This window comes from Mercenaria mercenaria, chromosome 1 (assembly GCF_021730395.1).
Source record: "Mercenaria mercenaria strain notata chromosome 1, MADL_Memer_1, whole genome shotgun sequence".
In the NCBI taxonomy this organism is placed as follows: domain Eukaryota; kingdom Metazoa; phylum Mollusca; class Bivalvia; order Venerida; family Veneridae; genus Mercenaria; species Mercenaria mercenaria.
This window is the reverse complement of record NC_069361.1, coordinates 4,008,183-4,025,179: the sequence shown is the minus strand read 5'-3', so window position 1 is coordinate 4,025,179 and position 16,997 is coordinate 4,008,183. Positions and strand designations below refer to the sequence as shown.

Sequence of the window (16,997 nt, the reverse complement as noted above, 5' to 3'; positions counted from 1 at the left end):
AGCGTTTTTGATATAATTCAATCATATTTATCATAAATAATTAATATACGAAAGGAAATTAAAATACGTTCACGCAAAATAATTTTATACGAGATTGAAGTTCGGCGTCCGCGCCGGAAATTTCCATAACCGAAATACACCCGTATATTAATAATAAATGGTATTTTTGTAGGGGCTATTGCAGAAAACATTCGAGTATAATATAAAATAATTAGTTTACAAAAGGAAAATGAAATACTTTAACGCAAAACGATTTTATACGAGATTGAAATTCGGCGAGCTTACGGAAATGTTGCACGCTTACGTCGCTCTGACTAGATACCGGAATGTTGATTATTGGAAATTATTTAATAGTTTCTTCACATTTCATTTAAAAAATGAAAAAAAAAGAAAATAATTTAAGATAAAAAAATATCGATATTCAATTTATAAATGAATTATAGACAAAATACGGGTCATGACATAACCGCGCTGATCGGAAAGGGCTTAACATGATCGGAAAGGGCTTGTCATATGTTTATTATTTGAAATTATTAATTGTTTCTTCATATTTCATTTAACAAATAAAAGAGAAAATAAATTAGGAATTATAAAATAGCAATTTTCGATTTTAAAATGAATTATAAACAAAATACGAGTGGCATAAACCGCGCTGATCGGAAAGGACATAACATGATCGGAAGGGGCATGTCACGTGTTTATTATTGGAAATTATTTAATTATTTCTTCAGATTTCGTATAACAAATAAAAAAGAAAATAAATTGAGAAAACAATGTCAATATTCGATTTGTAAATGAATTATACACAAAACACATGTCAGCGCATAAGCCGCGCTGATCGGACAGGACCGGCCATATGTTTATTATTGGAACTAATTATATTATTTCCTCAGAATTAATCTGATAATTTAACATGTTTAAGAAGAAAATATATTTTGAAAAATCAGTTTTCAAAAGAATTATATCATGTATAATATATAAATATACAAACGTTTACTGCGTTCATTGCCATAGCACAATTAATATCCTTTAAATATATGCGGCGTAACAAACACGTGTCTCTGATTAGTCCCGATAGAGTTTGATTGGATTATCACACCTATTGATAATCAATTAATCAGTATATTTGAAAGCACACACAAGTGACATGTGACAAATAATGTCTAACGAGGGAAGTGCAGTTAAATATGATAAGCTTTTATTTAATTTCATTTAATTGTCGATATTATTGCAAATTGAAAAATTGAAGAAAAACAGGTACATTCAGTATAATTTTTATTTTTGCACACGAAAAGCTTATGCATATACATATATACTTAAACGTATCAACACTTATTCAATGTTTTACTAAAACAGCGATGAATTGCAGATTTAATCATACATTGGCCTAATTTCTTTACGAGTTGACATTCCAGATACACCATAGAAGGCGCATTTATATATTAATGCATATTGCCCTTGGTATGATTTTCCAGGCGTGTAACGTAACTGTCACCAAATATTTTTGTCTATGGTTAATATATCATATTATTGAATGAAGCATATTTCCTCGACGGCAGATTATTTTGACAACGAAACGCCGTAAAAATATCTTTAACTTTCTTTAAATATTTTGATTGATACTATAGCAATCAGTGTCCACTCAACATGCTCAACTTGTTGATTGACAGGTGACACTCGAATAACATGCCTGTTCGTTATTAACAATTATAAGGTACTTTTAACAGAATGATAAGCAATAAGATTTAAAAGTATATTTCATATTGGTTATTATTAAAGTTCAGTAAATAAAGAGTGGAGGAATATCATATTAGCATAAAAAGATATTTTGAAATAATCTGAACTAAAAAATTGAAACTTTAAAGAAATTTACCTACCTAAGTTGAAAGCTAACAAAATTATGGCGATTGTGGTTCATCCAAGAGTGCGCAAATTTCCCGTGCGCTCAACAAATTTTCAACCTCGTATAAAAACGTTTTGCGCGTTTTAATTTGCTTTTGTAAATTAATTATTCATTTTAGATATGATTTAATTCTGTCATAAACCCTAAAAATACGATTGATTTAAGAAATACGGGTGTATATTACAGAATTTTAGGACATGGAAATTCATTCACGAATGCGCAAATTTTCAGTGCGCACGCCGATTTTCAATCGTGTACAAGACGTAATGCGCAAAAGTATTTTAATATCCTTTCGAAAATTAATTATTTATGATAAATATGTTTGAATTCAGTCATAAACCACTTCAAAAATACCATTTGTTGAAGAAATACGGGTGTATTTCGGTTATGGTAATTTCCCGAGCGGTCGCCAAATTTCAATCTCGTATAAATCGTTTTGTGTTAAGTATTTTATTCTCCTTTTCTAAAATTATTATTTATATTAAACACGAATGATTTCTGAAAAAAAATATTTTTTCTATATAACGGGCAACATAAATTAAGTTCTCTAACTCTGGAATATCTTCTTCCTTCTTCAATCAAATAAGTAGTAAGCGATGATACATTTTGTTTGTTTGTTTTGGGTTTAACGCTATTTTTCAACAGTATTTCAGTTATGTAATGACAGGCAGTTAACCTAACCAGTGTTCCTGGATTCTGTACCAATGAGTACAAACCTGTTCTCTGCAAGTAACTGCCATCTTCCCCACATGAATCAGAGGTTGAGAACGAATGATATCAGACACAATGTCTTTAATCAAATCATCCTGGAGAACATACACTCCACCCGGGGATCGAACTCACATCCACGCAATCAGTAGATCTACGCTCTCCCTATTGAGCTAAGCGTTGATACAAGTTAATACGGAAAGCATAATTTAAACCTTTCTGTCTAAAGTTTAAGGCATATATATTAACTTCACTTACAACTTGTTTGTATTCTTGGTGGATTTTCTTGTACTCTGCCATATCCTCAACACTTGGATCAAAAACTGGAAAAAATTGAAAACAGGTAAATCAGAAGAAATTCTGCATATTAGACAATAAACATTAGCCATGACAAGATAAGGAAATTGAATCTTCAGACAAAATATGTACAGAAAACCTCAAGCAAAAGATTATTAAAATTTTGGAGCCACTTAGATAAATAATTAACATGATTAATGTAAGGGCAAAATGGTTGTGACACGAATGAAGTGGTGATGAGAAAAAGTTCCACATTGCATCTGATATTGCGGGTTTATGACAAAACAGCAAGGCAACATTTCATCAACATGACAGAACATTGCGCAGATGCAACATAGCAAAGCCATTTTAAGATGGCAGTCTTAAGGTAGTTCTGCACGTTTGATAAACTGGATGAGATGACGTAATGTCATTTATCTGGATAACTTAGAATAAAGCCTGGATTCGGCGTACGGAAATGAACATCATTTTACGAATCAATGGCAACCCATGAGTAAATTTATTACTATGACTACAGAACTATCTTTCTCAAGTTAAAATATAACATATTAAAACATCTGACATTAAATAATTCAAAATAATGGCTTAAAACCAGCTTGAAATGTGTGAATATCTTTAATCATGGGCAAATACCTCAAAAACAAGCACACAGACCTATACATTTTATTTCATCATATTATATAGGCCATATGTTTATTTACTATTGTGAGAAGTTTCATTAAAATCTACATTGTAGAAAAAATTATATTTGCGAAAATGTTGCGAAAATGTGATTTTCCCTTAGACTCTCATTATGAAAACTTGCGTGATGTCCCAATTTTTCAAATCAGTCCAGCAAAAAAATCAAGCACACAACCCTATCTTTTTTATTTGCCAAATTTTCTATGTATGTTCTGAAGATTTGAAAAATCAGAGTTTAATCAAATTTTACATTGTAGAAAAACAAGAGCTGTCACAGGAGACAGCGCACTCGACTATTTCGATGCTGGATAGTGAAATTGGGTACATCTGAGGAAGCTGGAGCTGTCACTGGAATTTTTAATGACTCAAATGTGGATAAAGATATTACTGGACAATAGCTTAGATCTAAAAAAAAAATCATAATAAAAGGAACATAATTCATGGAAAACTTCTGAAATAGTAATGCACCATGTGTCATATCATGCGGCTAATAATTCGGAACAGCTATTTTAAGTTTTAATCAAATCTATTTAGTAATACTGGAGATAGAGCAAAAGTGCATTCAACTTGAACTGGAAATTCTACTGGTAAAAAGAGTGCATAACTCCGAACATACTGGTGCCGGCATTATCAAAGTTGTGTTGTATGATGTGAGTGATGATGTGGAACAACCATTTTAAGTTTGATTAAATCCATTTAGTAACAGCAGAGATATAAAAAGCATCAAAATTAAACTAACTCTAAGTAGAAAGGGGACATAACTCATAAAACATTTGTGCCAGAGTGACCGGCCTTGTGTCTTATGATGAGGATGATGATGAAAAATTAATTTAAGTTTTCATCAAATATTTAGTAATGACAAAGATATAGTGAAAATGCATCACAATTAACCGAAAATTCTAAGTAAAAAGGGGCATACTTCATAAAATACTGGTGCAAGAGTTATGGCTCTTGTATCATATGATGTGGCTGATAATGTAGTACAACTATTCTAAGTTTGAATCAAATCCATTTGGTAATAACAGAGATAATGTGAAAGTGCATCAAAACTTTAACCTGAAATTTTAAGTACAAAAGGGGGGTTACTCATTAATACAGTGTAACAGTTATGACCCTTGTGTCAAATGATGTAGGTGGTGATGATGAACAATTATTTTAAGTTTGAATCAAATCCCTTGTGAAATAACAGAGATATAGTGAAAATGCATCAAAATTAACATAAAATTCTAAGTACTAAAAAGGAGGCATAATTCATGGCAAATTGGTGCCAGAAATATGGACCTTGTGTCATATGATGCGGGTGATTATGTGGAACAACTATTTTAAGTTTGAATCAAATCCATTCAGTAATAACTGAGACAAAGTGAAAGTGCACCAAAACTTTAACCTGAAATTCTAAGTAAAAAGGCATGTGTGTGTGTTCGGGTTTAACGTCTTTTTAACAATTTTTCAGTCATATAAACGACGGTGTCTACTTGTAGCAGTGAGCACAATGCCCAACTTTATAGTGCTGCCTCACTGGAATATCACGCCGTAGACACGTGGCATGATACCCCACCCAGTCACATTATACTGATGCTCTACCACTAGGCTACCGAGGCGGGGAGGTAATTCATGAAATACTGGTGCCAGAGTTATGACCCTTGTGCCATTTGATGTGGGTGATGATGAGGAACATCTTTTTTAAGTTTGAAGCAAATCCATCAAGTAATAACAAAGATAATAAAGTGCATCAAAACTTTAACCAAAGTGCGGATGCAGAAGGACGCAGACGCCGGGTCGAGTAGGATAGCTCTCAATACTTCGTATAGTCGAGCTAAAAATGATCCAAACATACAGAACTACCTTAAAGAATAATTTATTACAATGAAAGGCAATCAAATCTGCGAAGGATCTAAGATTACTATTTTGGCATGAACAACATTCTGGAGCTTTCCTTAACCCAACATGTTTTGCAGCAATCAACACAATGCTGATGTTTGTTGATATTTTTGCTATTCTGTCAATGTTTTTTCTTTGAGAACTCTACTCATGTTGGTATTTTGTCCTTTTCATGATCTACCTGTCAACCTTTAGTCATGCTCCAGATACGATATCAATTATTTTGCGTATGAAAATTAATATAATCAATCAGCATAAACTACGGTGTTCCGTTTGAAATCGCGATGGTACAATTTAATATCACGTTTTCATCATCGTACCATCGCGTTTTCAACATCGCACCATCGTGTTATCATCATCATACCATCGTGGTTTCACCATCGTACCATCGCGTTTTCACCATCATACATGTGTACCATTGCCTTCCGGTTTGAAACGCGCAGTCCCGTGCACTTGTATTTTTGTCAACAATAGATGAATGTATTTTGTGAGAAGAAATTTACCATTTAGATTCTGCTGTTTTGCAAAATGTTTTACAAAATGTTCAGTGCTCAGTTCATTAAAACTGTTAAATCTTTTTCAAAGCCATGTCCTTTGTATTTTATGTATGCATGAAAGTAAATAAAAAGCTGGGTGTAATAGTCACATGGTATTATTCAAACTCAGCTTATTCTTGTTAGGATGTAGAAGGTACATAGTGCAATGTGAAAATAAGATTGTATCAAGCCTGTATTTCACTGACACATAATGTACCATTGCGCATGACCACCTGAAGGCGATGGTACGATGGTGAAAATGCGCTGGTACGATGGTGAAACCGCGATGGTGAAAACGCGATGGGACGATGGTGAAAATGCGATGACACGATGGTGAAAACGCGATGGTATGATGGTGATAACGCAATGACACAATGGTGAAACCGCGATGGCACGATGGTAAAAACGTGATGGCATAAAGGTGAAAACGTGATGGTACGACGGTGATAACGCGATGGCACAATGGTACGATGATGAAAACGCGATGGCACGATGATACGATGGTGAAAACGCGATGATACGATGATGAAAACACGATGATGAAAACGCGATATTACATCGACATTTCACCATCTTACCATCGCGATTTCATCATCGTGCCATCGCATTTTCACCATCGTACAATCGTTGTTTCATCATCGTGCCATCACATTTTCGTCATCGCACCATCGTGCATCGCGGTTTAGTATTAAATAAAAAGTCACGATTGTCCAAACGGAACACCGTAATAAACTTATTAAAAATAGATAATGGGTTTTTTTTCCACTGAGTGAAACAAGCCAAATGACAAAATTTATGGCTAAAATACCTTTTTTTCCTTCTTTGCTTAATCAAAAGAACCTTTATAAAGCAAACAAATCTTGTGTTTCTGTCAATATCTTCCTGTGTATTATATTGTGTGTAAAATATCCAGCTAGCTGATGTAGACATGGGCCAGATTACAATATCAGACATTTCTTGCAAATAGAACTTCATGAAGATTAAAATAGAATACCAGAGGCCCAAATGGGCCTAGGTCGCTCACCTGAGGTAGATCTTGACCTAATTAGATCTCGCTTGTCACAAAGTATTAAATTTAAAAATAATTTAAAAAATCCAAAAAAATAAAATTAAAAAAACTTAAGGTTTAGCAGTATATCACAAAACAACAGATTTTTTGGTAAATGAACAGCATCCTGACAAACAAGTTATCTGTCCAATACATGTTTTACTGTTCTGTCCCACAGAGTTGGATACTTAAAATATTCTTAATGAGTTGTCCCCCTTTAAATAAGAATGTCATTTGTAAAGAAATAAATGTAAACAATTGTCAAAAAGGATGTTTAACCTAGTTGTGTAAAGTTTAAACACTGGCACGATGTTGCAAATGCATCAAAAAGAAGACATATAACAGCTTTTAAACAAGAGCACCGCCTTGCGGGTGCTGACGCTCATCTGATTTTTTTTTGTGTAATAGAAATATTGTCCTACCCATGATTTTCTAAGTCTAAAAAGGGCCATCATTCTTGCAAAAAGCAGGATAGAGTTATGTTTCTTGATGTACAGTGTCCACTTATGATGGTGAAAAACTGTTGCAAGTTTTAAAGCAATAGCTTTGATAGTTGATGAGAAAAGTTGACTTAAACATAATACTCAACCAAGAAAATGATTTTCTAAGTCCAAAAGGGGCAATAATTATTGCAAAAAGCAAGATGGAGTTATGTTGCTTGCTGTACAGGGTCAGCTTATGATGGTGAACAAGTGTTGCAAGTTTCAAAGCAATAGCTTTGATAGTTTAAGAGAAAAAGTTGACCTAAACATAAAACTTAACCAAGAAATCTGATATTTTCTAAGTCCAAAAGGGGCCATAAATCTTGCAAAAAGCAGGACGGAGTTATGTTTCTTGCTGTACAGGGTCAACTTATGTTGGTGAACAAGTGTTGCAAGTTTTAAAGCAATAGCTTTGATAGTTTAGGATAAAAGCTGACCTAAACATAAAACTTAACCAAGAAAACTGATTTTCTAAGTCCAAAAGGGGGAATAAATCCTGCAAAAAGCAAGATGGAGTTATGTTTCTTGATGTACAGGGTCAGCTTATGATGGTGAACAAGTATTCCAAGTTTCAAAGCAATAGCTTTGATAGTTTAGGAGAAAAGTTGACCTAAACATAAAACTTAACCAAGAAATCTGATATTTTCTAAGTACAAAAGGGGCCATAAATCTTGCAAAAAGCAAGATGGAGTTATGTTTCTTGCTATACAGGGTCAGCTTATGATGGTGAACAAGTATTCCAAGTTTCAAAGCAATAGCTTTGATAGTTTAGGAGAAAAGCTGACCTAAACATAAAACTTAACCAGGCAACGCCGACGCCGACGCCGACAACCGCTCAAGTGATGACAATAACTCATCATTTTTTTTCAAAAAATCAGATGAGCTAAAAATGGTGAGTTTTTAAAGCCGCTGAACTGCCCATAAGTGTGGCCCCTTCATGCAGCCCCTTTCCGGAATTCAATACATATATAAGTAAATTGACAATGGTTTTTTAGAATAATATAAATGTTTTATACGGTGTTAAATTTTCATGTAAAACAATGCTTTCTTTCTATGATTTGATGACGTTCGAACTTTTTTCTCCAAAACATGGGCCTATGCCTTAAACATGTTAAAGGTATTCCTATTTTTAGCTCTAGCAGCCCCTAAGTGGAAGAAAGTGCCCCCATTTGAACAAACTTGGGAGAGGACCATATAATTATAACTAACTAAGTTGTTAAATTGATCTAATTGCTACTGAAAGATTTAAAAAAGCAAGATGGTCATACCTTAGGGAAATGATGACGCAATCAACTGATACACAACAAAATAATATAACTTTTAGAATAACGGCTGGTGTAATAAAACCACAACATGTATTTGTTTATTTACAACGACCTGACAAAAGTAATTCACAAGAACATAACCCACATTTATTAGATACATTTCAAATTAATCCAGATAATGATAATTGCATTTTGAGCTCCTGTCGTCTTGAAGTTGGTAATGGTGTTTTTTATCCAGAAACAGAATACACAAGTATATCAAGAATATATGATGATGTAATTAATTATTATTATAAACAAAATAATAAGACTACTGGAAGTCTCTTAAATCGATCAAATTTTAAAAGTTTGTTTGGATTTGTTCATTTTAACTTGGAATATAAAAAGGAAGTAACTACAGAAGATCCTAAGCATATTACATTAACAGCTAAATTAAATATTCCACCAGCAGCTAATATTCGTGTTTATGCAATTGTATTGTATGAAGAAACAGTTGAAATAAATACTATTGGAAATGAACTTGTTATTGTTTAAATAAAATAAATTTTAAATATATAATGAGTATTAAAAACACTGGGGTTGTAAACAACCACACATCAAATTATATTGAATATAAAGTTAACCTTACAGATGGACAAAAGAAAAATTTAGCACAAGCTTATAATAATAAAATTCCACATACTTTTAGATTAAAACATGAACAATTACATGGAAACTTCCCTTTACTATTAACAAAAACACAAATTAATCAAATTAAAAAAGCTGTTGCAAATAAGAAGGGATTAGAAATTACAATTTCAAAGAAACAAATGTCCAGTCAAGGTCAAAATGGTGGATTTTTAGGAGCTTTGGCTGGTTTGTTAGGAAAAACAATTCTTCCAATGGCAGCAAAAATAGCTCCAAAAATATTAGCCCCTCTAGGCATCGGCGCTTTGTCTGGGCTGGCCAGTACTGGTGTTAGTAAAATACTTGGAAATGGTATGATTTCAGTAGCTAATGATAAGAGAAATATGATATCACCATATCTTACACCTAATCAAAGAAAACAATTAGTAGGATCTGGAGTGATTAAATTAACACAAAAACAAAAACAAGACGGTGGGTTTTTAGGTATGTTGGCTGCTAGTCTAGGAATACCTTTGATTACATCTTTGTTAAGTGGTAAGGGATTACAGATTGATTCACAACGGAGACCTTACAGACGAATTCCTATAGTAAAAAAAAAATAAAATTTATAAACAAACCAATATCTAACTTTGAAATTTTGTTTGTTTGTTTTGGGTTTAACGCCGTTTTTCAACAGTATTTCAGTCATGTAACGGCGGGCAGTTAACCTAACCAGTGTTCCTGGGTTCTGTACCAGTACAAACCTGTTCTCCGCAAGTAACTGCCAACTTCCCCACATGAATTATCAGAGGTGGAGGACTAATGATTTCAGACACAATGTCGTTTATCAAATAGTCACGGAGAACATACGCCCCGCCCGAGGATCGAACTCGCGACCCCGCGATCCGTAGACCAACGCTCTTACCTACTGAGCTAAGCGGGCAGGCTAACTTTGAAATAGAACAATGGGTAAAACAATTAAAAATTAAAAACTTTAGGGGTGTATTTAGTAGAAATAATTTACCAAAATTAAAAGAAAAGGTTGAATGTGGAATAATCAATTTAGATGACTCTGTTGGACCTGGAACACATTGGGTTTGTTATTTAAATAATATGTACTTTGATCCATTTGGACTTCCTCCACCAAAAGAAGTAATTCAGTATATACCAAATGTAAAATACAACAATTTTCAATATCAAGACAAAACAAGTATGCTTTGTGGATATTATTGTTTATTTTTCATTAAAATGTTACAAGATAAAGTACCATTGTATGATTTATTGTATAAAATACTAAAAATTAATAATCAAAGAGTAAATGAACAAACTATTATAAATTATTTTAATAAAAAAGGACATTTATTTAACTGGAATAATTAATATAATGGGAATATTCAATAATATAAATGAAAAAGTAAATAAAATAGAAAAACAAATAGAAAGACAATTAATAAGAAAACCTCCATTGTTTTTAACATGTTATACCCAAGATACTGATGGTGGATTATTTCAATGGAAAACTGTAAATGCTAGTCCTGGTTTAGTTCAAAAAGGTAATAATGTAAGAATTAATTTTAATTGCATTTTAATTATTCTTGTTGATGCAATTAAATTAGATAAAGGAGAAGCTAAATTACAACTAAAAAATAAAGAAAATGTAATTCTTCAAAGTTACAATGCAAAAAATAATAGGAAAAATGAATCTATTTCTATTAATTATGCAAATGAATTTAAAATAAATGATGTTATTTCTATTAATTCTTTAAACGTTATGAATATTCAGTTAACAATTTATGGTTCTATAATTTAAGAGTAAGCTAATGTATCAATACCATTATCAAGAATATATCTTTTATCATCATAACATGATAAAGATGTTTTATTTATAACATAACTGGAAAGATTGTGTTTATCAGAACGAATAACTTTAAAGGTGTGATTACTTTGGGTTGAATTAAACAAAGTATCTTTGTAATTTTTATGAACTATTGTTTTTTTAACAACAAGTTTTTTAATTCCTTTACATTTTTTAACATTAACTTCGTTTTCTGATAAATATGAATACATTTTACTTCTTAATCCGACAAATTCAACAATGGGAATGCCAGCAGCTTCATCTTTAAATTTTCCAATTACTTTTTTATTATTATCGAAATAAAATTTTGAGTTGTTATCGTAATCACTATTATCAATTAAATCTTTGTCCTTATAAAAGTCTTTATACGCATCTTTGGTTTTAATTTCATAACATAATGAATCAGTGTCAGTAAACAATAATTTACAATTACTCTCGTACTTTTCCTTAATGTAATTATAATGAAAATCATACATTAAATATTTTGATAAATCTAGAATGCACATTCCAACATAACAAGGTCTGTTTAATAACAAACTTTCTTTTATTCTATGAATACCAAAAAGGTTAGAGTTAAACATCGTTGAACTAACAAATGAAGGTTTGGCTATGTATTTTAATAAAATATTTTCATCATGAGTTAATTTAATATTAACCCTCTTACGTAAATTCTCCATCGTCTTACCGAATACAGAGTTGTTCATTAACTTAAAAAAAGTCCTTTTCAAATGAATTTTTTGCTTTAGATCTTTTTTGAGTATTAAAATCAATATACTTTTTTAACCAAGGACTTTCATCAAAAGTTAATATTTTATGTATTTTTGTTACTTTTAACCCTAATTGTGTATATAGTTCAAGATTTTTATAATGAACTACATAATTTTGTTTTTTCATTAAAGTTGGAACCAACTTCTTTACATTACTTTTTCCTATTTCAAATTCTGTTTTAATATTTTTACTATAATCAGAAAGCCATTGATCTGGTATTTTAATTTTTTCAGGAGCTAAAGGATAATCGTTGTGGGTTTTATGTAATTCTTTTGTATATTCAAGATCACATTCAACTATAAAGTTAGTTTTACCTTTTGCAATTAATTTCTTAAATTGTTTTTCGGATATAAATTTAAAGTTTCCAGAGGGTAAAGGTTGACACATAGCCCAACCGTAAAGGTTATTGGCGTCAAGGTACATAATGTATTTGCTTTCTTCTTTTGAATTATAATCCTTCATATATATTTATTGTTTGCTTTACTGTATCTGTTTGAAATATAACTTATTCCTCCTCTCAGTCCCTTTTCAATAAAAAGATACATATCAGTATCAGTTATTAAATCTAACTTAATTCCAGTCATTTTAACATTGCATCCCAAGCTAACCCAGGACTACTAAATAATGACAAGGATCTAATTTGTAGTACTCTAAACATAATTTTCTAAAATTTTCGAATACATCAGCTAAAAGTAATACGTCAGTTTTTAAATATAGATCATGATATTCTCCCATTGTTTTAATTTTAAATTTATTCCAGATATTTTTAGCATGTTCGTATCATTATCAGAAATATTAGTTTCATTTAAAATGAATAAAACTCTTTTAGAAGGTAATTCTGTTTCTTTGAATTTTTTAAATGAATCCATGTAATCATATGGATAAACACCTTTTGTCTTTAATAATTAATGTTTTCACAATCAAATTCTTGAGATAAGTATTTAAATTCGGAATATTTTTACTAGGTTATCCAATGATTGAGACATAAATTGAAATGAATCAATAAAGACCAAGTCAGAAATCATAAATGCCATATATCTTTCCATATTGTTAGGAATAACATTAATTTCTTTTTTAAATTTCCCTATTTGTTGCATAATAAAATGACCGTCATAACCTCTTAAATTATGAAAAATAACAGGAATTTTATGTGTTAGTTTAAATTAATATTACATTCTGAGTGAGCACTCCTCTGAATTTTCCTGTTATATGACAGTGGTCCTCTTACTTTGATTGAATCTTCTATATATTCTTTTTCACAGATATGACAAAATTTTGTTTTTTAAATCAATTTCATCTTTTTTAGACATTCTTAGTTCTTTGTTAAAGTGCTCTTTAAATATTTCTTACAATATTCCTCTTCCTCAAGCATTTTTTCAATAAACTTATAAACTGCATTAGGACCTCTATAAATCTGGGTTGGTTTAGTATATTTTATCGTCATAACAACAAACAACTTATAGCGTAACCACAATCTATATGATTTTGATATGGTTCAGTAAATGAAGATTCAGTGATGGTAAAGCAGTTAAAAACTTTTTTAGTTATTGATTCAAAATCAGCATAAATTACAAAAGGTACTGCTAAACCTTTATGGTAATTTTTAAATTGTACTTTACTCCCTCTTTGGCATTTTTACGCCTTGGGTACCATTAATAGCTAAACAATTTGGAATATGTTCATTTAATATTCTTTTCTTGAGTAAAATGTTGTAAGCAACTTTTACAAAAATATTTCTATGTTGGTCTTTGGTTTTGTTAGTCATTAATCTATTAAAGTCTTTTATCCAAACATAATGTTGGACTACAGTTCTTGGGGGCTTACAGTCATCATCAGTTATTTTATCATTTATTTTATCAGTTATTTTATCATTAGTAATTAGCAACATGTCACAGTGTTCTTCGTATGATATTTGATATGTACAATGGATAAATACTATTTTCTTCGTAACCAAATATATTAAATGATATTTCATTTAAAATTCTATTTTAGGTATTTGATTTAAGTAACAGGAAATTTAATTCCAGTATAATCAAGATCGTTTATATGTTTTTTATATTTTGAAACTCTATGAGGGTTTCTTTAATAGGAAATTTGTAAGCTAAATGACACCATCTAAAACATTCGTTATCATCATTCTTTATATTTATCAATCCTTTCATTGGATGTTGTAATGGTTTTGTAATTCTAAATAACTTGAAGCAGCCAATGGACTATACTTATATCTATTTATATAATGAGCATCAACTGACTCTATTCTCAGCCACTTCCTTCAGAAATCCAATACCAATTCTATTTATATTTCATCAAAAGCTTGATGTAAAGTTTTTTTATTTCGTTGTGTTAATAATTTCTAAAGCCTTTGATTGAAAATAAGCTGATTTATATATTGTATCAGTTTTATCCATTTTTGCAAAAGTTATTTTTAAAACAACGTTTATTTTTATACCTTTTAAAGTTTTAAGTTCAGATTTAAGATTTTCATAAGAGTCGTTTATAGTTAAATATAATTGATTCTTTGGATCTTGTCTATATGTAATTTTAATTTCAAATTTCTTATAATATGTTTTGTAGATCTCTCGATTTCCATCTATATATTATATTTAGAAAATAAAATTCGTTAAGCAAAAAAGGATTAAAAAAATAATAAAAATAATAAAATAATAAAGTTTTAAATTATCTTTAAGAAGAAATAAAATATTTAAATTATATCTTTTCCATTAGTTTTTGATATTCCACATTTTACTCGGTTTTCTCCTTTGCAGCACATTGTTATTAACCCAGAATTAATACCAAGGTCTTTAGACGCTGCATAATTGCTTTATATGTTTTTTCTTCATTAGTATCACAGTCGGTTACAATAACATTTTTTAGGATTGTTTCGATATTATTTGGTCTGGGACAATCACATAATCTTTCAGCATTTTCTTCTTCAGTTAATAGACAACCACAGTCCATTCAAATAAAGTTATTTTACGAAGATAAGGATCTATAACATTTTGTAATTTATCAATAACGTGATTTTTATATTCATCGCAACTATTTGATCAAGTTTTGATTTAATAACATTCTTCTTTTAAGAACTTTCTTATATGAATTTTTGTCTGGATTCATTATTTTCTCCTAAAGTGCTAGATAATTTTGGCATAATCATTCTATCTACCTTTCTATTAACCATCTATATATAATATACTTATAGAAAAAAAATCTCTAAAAACGCATGTAAAATTTAATACAGCTCTTCTTCTTTTTTACTTTTATATCCGTTAAGTTTAAATTCCTTCATGTGCATTTCAAGAGGTGTTGAATAATTTTTTTCTTTCTGCATTTCTAATAGTATTGTAAAAATATCCTGAATAACTTTATTTGGATCTTCTTTATTTACTTTTCCGATCCGTGCTTTTGTTATAAGTTGTTTTATTTTGTGATGATGTGCTTTTAAAATAAATTTCTTGTCGTCAAGTTTTAGTCTGTTAGTAAATATGGTAATTACTGATGGAACAGCGCCAGCAACTGCTACAAATATAGGAATAGCTGGAACAAGTGCTAATGCAGCTGAACAACCAAAAACACCTGCTGTAATATATAACCCAGTACTTACTCTCCCACAAAATTTATAACTTTTTCTGTAAGCAGCAGCTAGTTTAGTTAAGTGAATAATTAATTGATCTATTGTTTCTATTCCATTATTATTAGAAATTAGATTTTTATTGCTCATTTATATAATTAAACTTTTTATTTCTAAATTAAATTTGTTCAAGATCGCTAAACGGAACCCAACTATTAAATTTTTCATTGTAACCTTTCCATTTTACTAAAGCTTGTTTTTTCTTATAGTCTCGTCTAATAACTTTTTCTATTCTAAAAACTTCTTGTGTAGTAGGTAAAAGTTCTTGTTCATAAAATGAACCTTGAACTATTTCATTATTTAAATCTTTAATAGTGTATGTTCTGGGATTTGTATTATTAATTTTATAAATTATAAATATTTCCTCTGTCCAGTTTGGTGTATATCCTTTTTCAAAATGTCTTTTAAGTTTACTTAAGCGAACTCGATCACCAATTTTAAATTTTACTTTACTCTTTGGTATCTTTAAATCACCATATAAATTAAAGTAAACAGTACCTTTATTTAAGTTTTTACTAGCTTCGGTTGGTGTCATTTTTATACTAGAATGTTTTGTTTTGTTATATTTATCAACCATATCCTGCAAATTATCTAAATAAGTATAAGTATTATTTGCTGTAAAATATTTCCACATTATTCTTTTTAAACTTCTATTAAATCTTTCTATTACTACAGCCTTTCCTTCATTAAATGTATGGTACATATTAATCTTATTTTTATTTAAAAATGATTCAAACTTTTTATTATAAAATTCTTTTCCTTCATCTACCTATAAATTTACTGGTAATCGTCCTTCAGAAATTATTTTTTCAAATGCTTCAGTAACAGATTCTCCAGTTTTATTCTTTAATGGAATAACCCAAGCATATTTACTAAATATATCAATAACGGTTAACAAGTACTTTACTCCTTTATTATATTTTGAAAAAGCTTGCATGTCAACTAAATCAGCTGACCAAGTATCATCAATATCATTAACTATCACTCTTCGTTTCCTAAATTTTCTTTTAATTGGTTTGTGTAATTCTTCTGCTAATTCATCGCTCCATGTGATTCCGGGGGTATACTCTACCCCCTTTTCCCGTTTTTTGATTTTTGTCCCAACCCAAGTTTGTATTTCGTTTTGATAGCTGGTTTTACAACTAAATGTTTTGCAATCTTTTCTCCAAATGTTTTTGATTTAGTTTTATTTAAGTTGGAAAGCATTTTTTTGTCACATTCACTTTTACTTAGTCTTGAGTCATAGCAAAAATCATGGTCCATACATACTGCATCCAGTTCATTGACAGGGGGTCCATTATCTAGGGGATTTCCTGGCCCACAATAATTATATCCTGGA

General features: G+C 30.4%; 1 protein-coding gene across 1 annotated transcript in view; it reads right to left on the bottom strand.

Annotated features, from left to right (window-relative positions):
- The window catches only part of LOC123545821 (cilia- and flagella-associated protein 36-like), a 53,028-nt gene that overhangs the window by 25,904 nt on the left and 10,127 nt on the right, over nt 1-16,997 (bottom strand). The window contains exon 4 of the mRNA XM_053522237.1: nt 2,870-2,934. Coding sequence (XP_053378212.1) covers nt 2,870-2,934 — 65 coding nt within the window. The remainder of the gene's footprint in view (nt 1-2,869; nt 2,935-16,997) is intronic.